The 12,981-nt window shown below is 42.3% G+C and overlaps 2 protein-coding genes across 5 annotated transcripts; one reads left to right on the top strand and one right to left on the bottom strand.

Moving 5' to 3' along the window:
- The first annotated feature begins 755 nt into the window (after positions 1-755).
- Positions 756-6,233, top strand: D27 (beta-carotene isomerase D27-like protein). Its single transcript, XM_048684660.2, has 7 exons — positions 756-1,175; positions 2,616-2,755; positions 2,913-3,005; positions 3,457-3,518; positions 4,087-4,193; positions 5,332-5,421; positions 5,505-6,233. Exons 1-7 carry the CDS (start codon positions 866-868, stop codon positions 5,537-5,539), a joined length of 837 nt encoding a protein of 278 aa, XP_048540617.2. The 5' UTR covers positions 756-865; the 3' UTR covers positions 5,540-6,233.
- On the bottom strand, positions 2,778-12,015 carry LOC125519880 (pentatricopeptide repeat-containing protein At4g13650). Of its 4 annotated transcripts, XM_048684657.2 has the most exons (5): positions 9,930-12,015; positions 7,615-7,694; positions 7,302-7,342; positions 4,026-4,229; positions 2,778-3,276 (listed from the first exon to the last, which is right to left on the bottom strand). In XM_048684657.2, the coding sequence occupies exon 1, from the start codon at positions 11,975-11,977 to the stop codon at positions 9,953-9,955; it is 2,025 nt and encodes a 674-aa protein (XP_048540614.2). In that variant the 5' UTR covers positions 11,978-12,015; the 3' UTR covers positions 2,778-3,276; positions 4,026-4,229; positions 7,302-7,342; positions 7,615-7,694; positions 9,930-9,952. The 4 variants fall into 4 exon arrangements, with proteins under 4 accessions (XP_048540614.2, XP_048540613.2, XP_048540615.2 ...); XM_048684656.2 differs by lacking the exon at positions 7,302-7,342; XM_048684658.2 differs by lacking the exon at positions 7,302-7,342 and having other exon boundaries at positions 4,026-4,224.
- Positions 12,016-12,981: the final 966 nt, after the last annotated feature.

The raw sequence follows: 12,981 nt of genomic DNA, 5'->3' as shown, positions 1-12,981 counted from the left end.
GTGGATCCATCTGGATTCGGCTGGCTTTTATGGCCTTCAAAGTTTCTACACGCCCTTATTGGTGTATTCTTCTCCGTGGCGGCTATTTGCTTTGTAGATCGCAGTCGATGGCGTCTTCCCGGCCGCCGCTTCTACGAGCTCCCGGGTTCAAACAAATTTTCTCTGCTGAGGGCGAGGTCTGGTGGCAACATCGAGCTATGCGCACAGCGCGCCGCCGGCGGATGCAGGCGGAAGAAGACTTCGACACTCTCAAGGATTTGAATGTAATTTCATTTTTCTGTATGGGTGTGTAAGCACCTGTGGTACTTTTTTTTGGCCCTTTTGAAAAAAGAAGAAGAAAACCTGCATATACGAAATGTTAGAATTGGTCGGTCCGGGGTCCAAGTTGGTGCACCAATTTAAACACCAGCATACACGGAAGTGCAGCCACATGTCGCCGTGGAAACGAGCAAGTGCCCGGGAAAGTGTTATCAATTCTCTTGTCTATGGCATCTCAAAAAAAAAAAACCCCTCATGTCCATGGATCTTTTCGCCTGGTCCAACTAAAGGAGGGAGCATCAATAGGCAAAGCCCATTAGAAATTGACACAGCTCGCTCTTGTCCATTCCGAGGTGAGGATCTCGACTCGTGGAACATGATGTTAGCCTTGATTCCATCGTCCCTCCACACCAAGATGCCCCCCTCCCTGCCGTTTGGGCTTTTCCTCCTCGTCTCCCCCCATACAAGTCAAATCATAAACCTAGTGATTAACATCCTACAAATACTCCTTCGACTCTTCCTCTTCTCCCACTCTACAAATATAACCCTCCCCCTCCCTCTCTCTCTCTCTCTCACACACACACTCATAGCTAGACAGGCCATAAACATGGAGGCCACCGCACTTGTGCTCCTCCCTCACAGCCACAGTGGCCTCACGGCCAGAGCACCGCCTTGCGTGGGTGGAAGCTCCGCGATGAAGAGGAGCTACGTGAGGAGGATCAAGCGGAGCTCCACGGTGCGAGGGGTCATGGCGAGGCCACAAGAGGCGACGCTAGCTCGGGTCCCGGCGCCGGCGCCAACAAGGCCGGTGAGAGAGACGGCCGCGGCCACGACGACGACGAAGACGGTGTACCACGACACCTGGTTCGACAACCTGGCCATCGGCTACCTCTCCCGGAAACTTCAAGAAGCTTCTGGTTCGTGCTCGTATACACATATTTGCCAGCTTTGGGAATGGAATGATCCATCCTTCATGTCGTTTTACCCTACCCATGTGAGTTTCTGCTGCATGTGAAGAGACATAGTTTCATTATAGCGAATAAACCAGTGTTACTTTTAGCTTTCATTAATGGTAACGGAGCCCTATTCTGATGATAACCAAAGCCGCCACGGTTTCTTCTTTCTTGGCTCGCCCTCACGATCTTTGCCTCGACTAGGAAGATGGCCGCCCGTGTGGCTCAGACATTTGTGTCCCACGCGGCCACACGTATTTGTGGAAGGTCTTTTTCTTTTTCAGATGGGAGGTGGTCGGATCTAGGGAGTATATAAAAGTCGCTAGGGCGACAAAAGAAAAGTTCGTGGTTAAGTTGGGAAAAAAAATGATCGTAAAAAAATGTCGAATTAATAATGAGTAATTTGAGGTTAGATGCTTCACAAGAATAAAATGGGCATTTCCCAGATGCTTCTTTTCGTCGTTAGCTGATGGCCTTGCCTCCTGACGGGTGCTACTATGGTCCATTTTTGTCAGCATAGGCCGATTAATTTAACTTAGTTAGCCAATAGTTAATGATTAATCAACGTTGATCACGTAATGCCATGCTTGGCTTGGTGCTTTCGTCCGTACGTGGCACGGCAAATTTTCTACCATTGCGGTATGTATATCTGTATATGTACGATCATATATATAAATATTAACGGAATAGCTTCGTTTTTTGGCCAAGAAGCCATATGTGGTAGTATTATGCATCTCCGTTTATGTCGCCCGGCTGGGTAGGACTTAGGCCCCACATCACCACATGCATGTATATATAATGTGAGAGAAGAAAATTCACTCGAGATTAGTGATGACAGGATAAAAGGAAAAATATTAGACGATCAAACCAATTTCATAATATGTTGAAGAGCTTAGCTACGCGATCGAGCCAGTAGCATATATACTTGCAAAACAAGCGCAAGTGCGTATCAGCATATATAGCCAGGCAACTACGAGTGGCCATAACTTGCCGATCGTATAACAATAAGAATGTGAGGCGCACACTCTAGGAATCTTTCAGTGGTGAGCCTGTCCTTTTTGTTCTTCTTCTTCTTCACACGATACTACCTAGTGGTAATGGAGAAGTCAAACATCATGTAGCCTCTGGGAGTTAGCCACTTAGTTAGTGTGTCTACTATGTGGCAGCTGTAAATTCCTTCTGGCACTGATCAGATTTTTCGACCCGAATTACATCCCGTATCTATGACGTACCCCTGTTTGATTTTTATATTTTTTCCCCCTCTAGACTAGAGTAAAGCGTTGGTGTTAGTCTGCTGTTGTGCACTATAGTTTTCTACAGTAATACAGTTTATTTAGATGTGGTGCAAATTAAGGATGGTCAACACTTGCTGTCTGGCCTGAACATATCATGCATGTATGACAGGGATAAAGAACGGAAAACATGGCTACCAAGGATTAATAGAGGCCGCTGTGGCAATCTCCAGAATCTTCAGGCTCGACACGCAGTGCGAGATTGTGGCCGGCGCTCTCGAACGAGCAATGCCAAGCTACATCGTCACAATGGCAAGTACACGCCCCAGCCCCATGCATAATTAACTTTATAACCGTATTCAGCAGGCTATGTCATCCCACCAGTGTTTTTCTAAATAAAAACAAAATTACAAAAAAAATGCCTCTACTTTTTACCTGTATTTAGTTTGACAGAACTCTGTTTGGGCAGATAAAGGTGATGATGCCACCTTCAAAATTTTCCAGGGAGTACTTTGCTGCCTTCACCACCATATTCTTCCCTTGGCTGGTTGGACCATGTGAGGTACTATATCAACAGATTTTCTCTCGATGACATGTTCTTGCTCCATGTACTCCCTCCGTCCCAAAATTCTTGTCTTAGATTTGTCTAGATACAGATGTATCTAATACTAAAACGTGACTTGATACATCCGTATCTAGACAAATCTATGACAAGAATTTTGGGACGGAGGGAGTAGTAAATATGTAATATCAGTTCATAATATAAGTAGCCTGCCCTCAATGAGGGCATCATCATTCAAAGAAAGACTCCATGCTAGTGCTTCTGGTGAGCCCTGCCCAAAATGAACCGATATAAAGCCACATGCCAAGTTGATAAATATTGCAAAAGTGGTAGGAATATACAAGACATTTATAGTACATATATTAATATTTCTTTAATGCAGTCCCACATGGAATACACTCCCCACTTTGGATAAGTTTTCTGAGTGATCATTATTATGTCATTGAACAAGGTCAGGGAATCTGAGGTCGATGGAACGAGAGAGAAGAATGTGGTGTACATCCCCAAATGCAGGTAACTCAATCATAACCGAGGAACTGTTCCGCTGAACAGCTAATGCTAAGGAAAATAAATGCAAGAAAACAAATTGTGGAATGAGTTAAACTAGGTTGAATATAAGGTGTCCCAAATATATTGGTCCAAACGGTTGCTCTAAGCATTCATAGGTGCAAAAACAATTAACTTATTTTGATATAAACAGTGCATGATTCTTCACCCATTGATTGAATGAATTTATTGCAGTATGTCCATCTTATAAGTAAATCCACTTGAAAGAAAAGGCAAGAAAGTACTAAGGCTGACATGCCACTTGTACTGTCCATGTCGCAATTGTGGCAGACTGATGTTCCTACTCACACTCCACAAACTGCCTATGCGAATAGATGAAAAATATCTTCTGAAAATAAGAAATGAAAAGTAAGAGGCCAATGCAACATACCAATACTACCCATGCTTGAGACACTATCCCAATTAACACCGACATAAGGAAAATATTTACTAAGGTGCAGAGTGCAGACATACCAACAAATCTTGACGTAAGTGGTGCTTATCTGTCTTAATTTGTTATCTTACTCGGCGACAGGTTTCTGGAAAGCACCAACTGTGTCGGTATGTGCACCAACCTTTGCAAGATCCCATCCCAGAAGTTTATGCAAGATTCGCTCGGAGTTTCTGTGTACATGTCACCCAGTAAGCTTCCTTTGCTCTGATCCACGATAGGCTATCCTGAATAGTGAGTATATTAGTGGGTACGCAACAACTGAAATATAATCGGTTCGAATACAAGTGAAATGATAAAATTAATATTCCGGCCCTCTGAGCAAGAGATTAATGGATTATCACTTAAGATATTGAAACCTGAAAGTGTATCTGAACTACCCTGGTCAGTGACCAAATTATAATGCAAGTGTAACAGTATACTACTAATGTTGACTTCAGTGAACTTAGAATGACATCTTTCCACTTTAAGTAGTGCTATAATAGGTCCCTAGCCACCCAAATGTTTAGACTAGCCCTTGAAGGGAAATGTTAACTCAAAGCATCCGTGATATCAAGATTCTCATATGAATAATACAGAACTCGATACTTATAAGACCTTGCCATCTATACCTAGGTTCTTTACCTTTTTTTGGTTATGGGAACCACAGGCCACCATTTGAGGAACAAAGAGGGTTGGAGTGGGACCAACGTGTTTGCAGGTCACACATTAATTGCAAGTGTTGGACAGAAATAGGGCTAGAGGAAGGGGGGCTGGCAGACAAGTTGTACTGTCTATTCCAACTGTTCCACAACCCAGGACTAGACAAACACAGTATAGGCACCTTCGCTTTAAAGTGCAGGGCCATCATGTTTCAAATATCAGAGCAATATGGTTCAGTCTCACTTATGAGAAGCACTTGCGAGTGTTGGTTCTTCCAGGGTGATTCGCTGTATATTTCAGCTGCAACAATCATTATTTCTAGGTCATACGATGTTGATATTTTACGACGGCAGTCCACCCAACTAGGATCAACTTGAGTTGGGATATGCAAGGCATGATTCTCCTTTTGTGCTTTAAAGTACATAGCTCCAGGGGCAGCCAGTGAATGTTGCTTACTGCCACTACAAAAGTGCTAATTGTCTTACCCCTTGGGGCTTCACTCCTGTATATTACAATGGAGCGCTTCCAACTCCATGTCTGATGCCCACAAAACCAAATAATCTATTCTTTCTTTATCTACTTTCTTTTATTTGGAATAAGTTCAAACAAGCCTTTAAGGACGTTACTAGTTAATTAAGAGGAAATAGAATATTACGTACTTATGTCAATCATATTGTTGCTATTCAGATTTTGAAGACATGAGCTGCGAGATGATCTTTGGACAGCAACCTCCTGAAGATGACCCAGCACTGAAGCAGCCCTGCTTCAGCACAAAATGTATGGAAGTCCCCAAATGAGACATTCAACATACTCAACAAATATTCTTCTTTAAGTTCTTATGCTTTTTGACTTTTATGCAGGTATCGCGAAGCAGGACTATGGTGTGAGTTGCTAGCATACTTGATCAGATAGAAATCATTAATGATTAAACACTCATGAAATATCAGTGAAATGCCCACAGCTCCATAGTTGTATTTTTCTTGAGAAACTTGCAGAAGGCATTTTTAATACATTCAACTATTACGTCAAATTGTTACCCAGAGTGGTCTAAGATGAAATGAAGAGCAGCGGAAATCATCATATCACTCAGAGCAAGAAATATGTAACATACTAACATCACTTGGTGGATCATGTTGTATACTTATAGGATGCGTATAGCTGTTCGGTAAACACTTACCTGGTTACCATTGATGTGCGTCCACATCAAGTACGGACCAGTAACAGAAGAAATTAGTTCAGATCGTTGGTTCAATCTTTGTAAGAACAAGACAAAGTCTGCTCGGACTGTGAAGGTTAAACGAGTGTAATCATCTGAGCTCTGGCAAAGCAATCCAAGACGAGACAATCCAGGACAAGGCTACAATTTGGTAGATGGCAAGAGCAAAATGATTGAGGGAGTTGTGTGCATCACTGAAAGCGCAAGTTTCAACATGAAGGCCTTCATAATACTACTCCATTTTGCTGTTTCTTTAGTTTCTTGTAGTTTACTAGCTTATCTCGTCTATCTGGCACAAAGTCTCTTGTTCACAACCTTGTAAAATTTCAAGCCATCTTAATAGGAATCTATTACAATTCTCAGCTAAGGTTAATAGGTTATTGGCTTTATCTTTTAGTTTCATATATTATTTGATCTCTGTTTTGAAGAGCAGCATATCTTATCTCTTACATAATCGAATTTGTTAGAGGCTTTATGTGAAGACAGGACCTCATACATTTAGGTCCAGCAAGAACAAGAAATAAATAGAGAAGTGCGCCCAAACCTTGCAGGACTCAGAGCCCTGCGTTACGGCGATGGAAGAGCCTAGTCACACGATCGATTGAGGACGAGCTCTCCAACTACCCTCTTGTGCACACACACACACACACACACACCATTCTAAGGTATAGCAAATGTGCACCAACACAAAAAGAAGGGCAACGCGGAAAGCAAGCTTTATTTCGGGGATGTGAAGGTTATCTATCTTACTTGATACAACTCCGTTATTATTCAGAAATTTCTTGTTTCTGTCAGTAGTCTGGAGTTAATTACGTTTTTTACACTGTTCACTCACTCATACACAGGCTCAGATCACACCTGCACAGAGTGTAGCTAGAGGCAAAAAATAACATGAGGGCATCACTTTGCACTTATTGTGATACATTTTAGCCCAGAGCTTCTGACAGTACATTATGCAATCACATAAGATCTTTTACCAGTTAATTACATACTACCTCCGTCCGGGTTTATTAGTCCCCTTGGTGAAATATAAGTTATACTCCCTCCATTCCTAAATATAAGTCTTTTTAGAGATTCTAATATGAACTACATACGGAGCAAAATGAGTGAATCTACACTCTAAACAGCGTCTATATACATCCATATGCAGTCCATATTAAAATCTCTAAAAAGACCTACATTTAGGAACGGAGGGAGTATTATGCAAAAATAGTATCATTGGAAAGTACTTTCAAATATGAACTAACAATATAACTTTAATGACATATCACTTATATTTTGCTGGTCAAATATACGGTCAAAGTATGACCCAAAATACAATGGTGACTAATAAACCCAGACGGAAGTAGTACTAGAACAGGATATTACGTCTACTTGGCAGAAAGTGCACAACATTTTCTGAATATACGAAGTTGGCAGTGGCATATATCTAAGGGAGTACCTAGAACTCATCTAGAGGAGACGTAATTTGGTCTCATTCACCTGGAAAACAAGAACGGATACAACCCACGTCAGCACACACGCATCTTATAGCACCACATCCAATGGCTATAAAAGGTGAATGAGACCAAATTAAATCTCATCTAGATGAGTTCTAGCAAAACTGTATATTTAATTAATACATCAATCTCATACGTCTAAGTATCTTCTGGTATTTTGTAAAACAATCAGCCAAAAACTGGATCACACTTACAAACTCTAATATCTATTAAGGGAAATAAGTGTCTCAGAAAGGAGGGAAAATAGTTCAGCACCTTGCTAGATTGTGGGGCATATCTCCAGAGAAGTTGTTCTTGGTCCGAGAAAAAGGAAAAAGGGTTTCCACATCCTGATTCTGGAAACATTGGTAAATAAATCATGACTGACTTGACCAAAAAAGTAAAAAGTATCACAGCTTCAACATTATTACAGAAAAGAATAGTTAGGATCTACCAGCCTGAAGATGCCACTTTCTGGGACCTAGTGCACTTACAGAATATATTCACATAAAAAATTCATACAACACAACAAAGTCAAGACAAGGATAATCATCATTCAGCACTACCGACATGGCAAGCACTATTACCATGTTTTGGCTGCTGAGTTATTTCTGTGGCTTGCTTTGATAATTCTATTGGCGTTGAAACTGACACTACTCAGAACAGTTCCTGATCCCTCACTGAATGTGCCACACAATAATATGTATTTTTTATAATAACTACCAAATGAAAAACATTATCTCTTTCCCTGACACTTATTTTCCTTCAGAAGCATATAAACTTGTATGGTTACAGTAGTACTAGTACCGCAAATGGTGCACATAGAAATTTAACATTAAGAGATGTACACTCATGTTTCTATTTATTAATATTGAATGTCACTAGAGATGCAAATAAAAAATGTTAGCATTAAAAAAGGTCCCCGGTTTCCTAATTTAAATAGTCCACAAAAGATAAATCTCCAAAAAAAATTGAGATTTAAGTTTAATGAGGGGATAAAATCATATCTCAAAGTCTGTTCTCGACATGCAGATACGGACATATGGTCACTACTCCCTCCGTCCCGAATTAGTAATCTTAGATTTGTCTAGATACAGATGTATCTAGAGTAAGACACATTTTAGTGTTAGGTACATCCGTATCTAGACAAATCTAAGACAACTAATTTGGAATGGAGGTAATAAGCAGTTGCAATTTAAGAGACATGAAAGGACAGAAACCCAATAGTTCATCTTTTCATGGTATCCAGCTAAGAGATTCTAAATTGAATTTGATATCATGATACAATATGTCTGCAACTTAAAAGAATGCCATGAGCCCAAAAGGCATAAGCTCCAGAACTCCATATAGTTCCATTTCTAAATTCCTTTTCAATAGCACTGAAGGATTGTGAAATAGAATGCTAATACCAATCTTTCATTCACAGAGGTAGCTGCACAAAATTTCCTACCGAAGGGACTAAGATAGAACATCTAGCAACTCACATAGAGACGTGTGCATTCCAGTTACTTTAAAGGACAGACCCAGTGCTAATAGCTCCCACACCAGGGGGGTCTGGGGAAGGATTATACGAGGCAAGCCTTACCCCTGCACAATGCAATGCAGAGAGGCCGTGTCGGAACCAGGACCTCTTGGCACAAGTGGGGAGTACTTCACCACTGCGCCAGGCCTGTCCTTCGTGCATTCCAGTTACTTGAGAAATAAAAATAGAACAGGAAATGCCAAAGTGCAAATAAACAATAATCCCCTCATAAATCACATAAATCACTACTCCTATAAAGACGTCAATCAGTGGTGGCAGTTAATCACCTTCTGGCTCCTTTCTGCTGTGAGCCGTTAATCTATTGCAAACGTCTGAGATGGTGGTCATGCTTGCCACCAAAGTTGGAATAAAAGCAATATGTTGGGTCGTCTAACTTGATTCATCCATAGCAACGCATAGGTATTTACCTAGTATTGAAAATATTATATCTTGAGATTTTAGCATTACGACCAATCCCCCCCTTGAGTTTTTGTCCTTCAAACCACTTTTCACACTGAGTATCTTCAAAATATCACACCTGGACTAACTATTAACACTCAACACATGGTTTAGTCATGCATTTGATGCTTTTCGAGAAAATGCAAAAACGTTTGCGTTGCATTTCATTGAAAAGGAAGGGTTAATCTTATGGTCACACTCCAAGGTTTTGTTGGGTTCACAACTTATAGTTCTATCAGTGGATGCATTTGTGAATTGTAATTAAAATATAATTGAAAATCTCATGCTCAAATAGCAGTTCCAGAGTGTTGAAGCAAAGGTGCATGGCCTAACTGGTGTCATGTCAGTAGTATTTTCCACGTGTACAAATAACTGTGCTTATGGTCGGTGGTTTGAACACGAAAGTAAAACTCAACAAGGCAAAGAGCTGTAAGTTGGATGACTTGAGTATTGGTTATGCTAAAAGAACTATGAAACGTTACCATTGAATGGTAAGAATATTATACATCTAGACAATAATATCAGAGCCTGCTTTAGAACTGAGAACATGATAGATGAAATATAAACAGAGGTGAGAAAAGAGGACGATTTAACCATATTTGAGTCATACCATCCAGCATGTATTTGCAACATTTAGCCACCTTCAGTCCAGCTGCAGCCTGGTTTCGAGTCTAGCCCTCTTGACAATGATAGTCTAAGGATATTATCAGCACTATCCCTTCTCCCAAGCGAGACATAAATATCAGCAAGCATTTTATAGTTGGCCCGATTTTCTGGATCTAGGGACAAGAGATGTCTGGCAGCTGCTTCTCCAATCACCAAATTCCCAGATAAACGGGAAGCACTTAGCAATATCCCCCATAATATATGATTGTCTACACGTTCAGAAATAGTACTTTTTATCAGGTCATATGCATCAGCCAAGCGTCCAGTACGACAGAGCATATCAACAACACATGAAATATGCTCAACATCCGGCTCAAGACCATATTGCTCTTCCATGAACTTGAGCAAGTCCATTCCCTCTTCAACAAGACCTGTGTTCCTACATGCAGACAGCACGGCAAGAAAGGTGTAGCGATTCGGTTTCACTTCTGCTTTCTTCATCAGCTCAAAAAGCTGGACAACTTCAGCAGCATGTCCATTCCAGGCATATACCTGAATCATAGAAGTCCAAGAGATTACATCCTTGTCCACAATCCCACTAAAGGTGTCAAATGAATGTCTAAGATCCCCGCATCGACCATACATGGTGATGAGTGAATTAGCAATTGCCCTTTCACTCTGGAAACCTCTTTTAACGATCTGACCATGTGCTTCCATCCCCTTCTTCAGTGATGGAATCGAAGAAATCATAGGTAGGATCTCCAAGAATGTGACAGCATCTGGATCAATGCCTACCCTTTGCATTTCCACTGCAAATCCTATTGCCTTTCCCACTTCCCCAATAACTCCACAGCCTTTGATCATGGCATTCCATGCAACTATGTCATCTCTCATTGCTGCAACTCCATGTAGAAGAGCAATTGAAGAATCTAACTGTCCACACCTTGCATACATATATATCAGTGCAGTTACCAAAGATGGATCTCTATTGAATTCACTAGAATCAGCCAGCACATAGCTTTGTTCAATCCATCTTCCTTGTTCCCACTGCCCCAGCTCAGCGCAGGCCGCAATGACATTAAGCAAGATGGACCTAGTGGCCGACACAGTCGAATTTGACAGCATCCAGTGGAAGAGGTTAAGAGCAGAATTGGGTCGTCCATTCCGAACAAGCCCACCAATCATCGTACTCCAAGTGATGGAATCTTTCTCCTCCATCTGACGAAACAACATCACAGCCTCCCTCAAACAGCCGGAGTAAAGATAAAGCTCCAGGAGAGAGTTGCAAACACAGACGTTAAGGTGGAAACCAGACCTAATCACAGCAGCATGCATCATATAGCAGACCTTCCAAGAACCATAGCTTGCAAACCCGGAAACCAAGCTCACCAGTGTCGCCTCAGTCGGAGACATTCCATCCACCATCCTCATCCTTACAAATAACCTGAGAGCCTCTCCCATGCAATTCGCACGGGCATAGCCAGCAATGAGGGCATTCCACACCACATCATCGCGGTGCGGCATTTCATCAAACACGTTGAGAGCGGCCTCCATGTCACCTGCTTCAGAATGCATTACGACCAGCGCCGTCCCGACCAGGAGGTCGGTCGAAAGCCCTCTGGAGCACGCTTCGCTCCCGATACGCCGGCCGAGCTCAAACTCCGACGCGCGAGCGCACGCCATCACGGCGAGGTGGTACGTGTGGCGGTCGGGCGGGCACGCCATCTCTCGGAAGACACCGACCGCCAGGCGGGGGAGGCCGAGAGCGAGGTACCCGCGGATCATGGCGTTGTAGAGGAGGGGCTTAGGCGGCGGCGCCGAGACGGGGAGCGATGCTGCCCGGGGCCGGGGAACAGCGTCGAACGCCCTGCGCGCGGCATTGGCGGCGCCGAGGCGGAAGTAGCGAGATACGAGGAGGGAGACGACGTAGCCGTTGCCGGCGAGACCCGACACTACGGCGAGGGCGTGGGGGCGGCGCACGTCGCCGGCGGTGGAGATGGAAGCGGCGAGGGCCTCTTTGAGCGCTTGGTAATGGTAAGTCGCGACGGGCATGTCTTGACAGGAAAGAAAGCAGGGGGAATACTTTCTTAGTGTCAGGGGAATGCTTATACTTTCTTTCTTAATATTTTAATTTATTGAGAAGATCATATTTCTTCCAGGAGAATACTTGTATACATGTTTCTAGTGTAATAAGGGGAATATTTAGACAAGTACTGCCGTGGGAGTTGGAAATGTGGTAACAAAAGTTTACTTTGGGGCTTCGGTGAAGGCATGGCAGTCGGAAACATGGTCATTCCAAGGAAGCAACTGGGTAAAGAAAAAAAAAAGTGAAGCATAGATGTGCTACGCGGTGGAGCACATGTGTGTTTTTCGCAAAACACATGTGTGCTCCGGCAGGTGAGGCAAGGGTATGATTCATCGTGAGCGCAAAGTATATTTTCCAGTGAAGCACAAGCTTCGTGACGGAGCACAATCGTGCTCCATTTGGTTCGGTGAAGCATATTAAACTGAAAAAAAACAATAGTGTACTCTTTTTTTTTCGCCGCACGTTAAATGCGGAGCGTCTTGAAGATCGGTCTCGATGTGTGATGTCTGCATCATCTTGACTCTTCAAGCTATACTAAGAGAAGGGTAAGCACTTACATACAACCCCTTTATTAGTACACAAGTTGCAAACAAAGAATCGATCACCCCAGGATCGAAAAAACATGTACTCCCTCCGGTCCTTTTTAGTTCGCATATAAGATTTGACTGAAGTCAAGCCTTGTAAAATTTGACCAACTTTATAGAAAAAAGTACCAACATTCACAATCTGAAATCAATATCAATAGATGTGTCATGACTTAAAATTTCATATTGTATAGCTTTAGCATGGCACATGTTGATATTTTTTCATATAAATATGATCAAACTTTATGAAGTTTGACTTTAGAGAATTTTAATATGCAAAGTAAAAAGGACCGAAGGGAGTACAAAACAGAGCTAATCTTTCCATTTCCCAGCATGTCAAAATGCACACTCTTGGTTTCTCTTCGAGAGGAAGCCAAGAAGCTGTA

Source organism: Triticum urartu, chromosome 7A (genome assembly GCF_056163025.1).
Source record: "Triticum urartu cultivar PI428250 chromosome 7A, HENAU_Tu73, whole genome shotgun sequence".
Classification (NCBI taxonomy): domain Eukaryota; kingdom Viridiplantae; phylum Streptophyta; class Magnoliopsida; order Poales; family Poaceae; genus Triticum; species Triticum urartu.
This window is presented reverse-complemented; position numbering and strand designations above follow the sequence as displayed.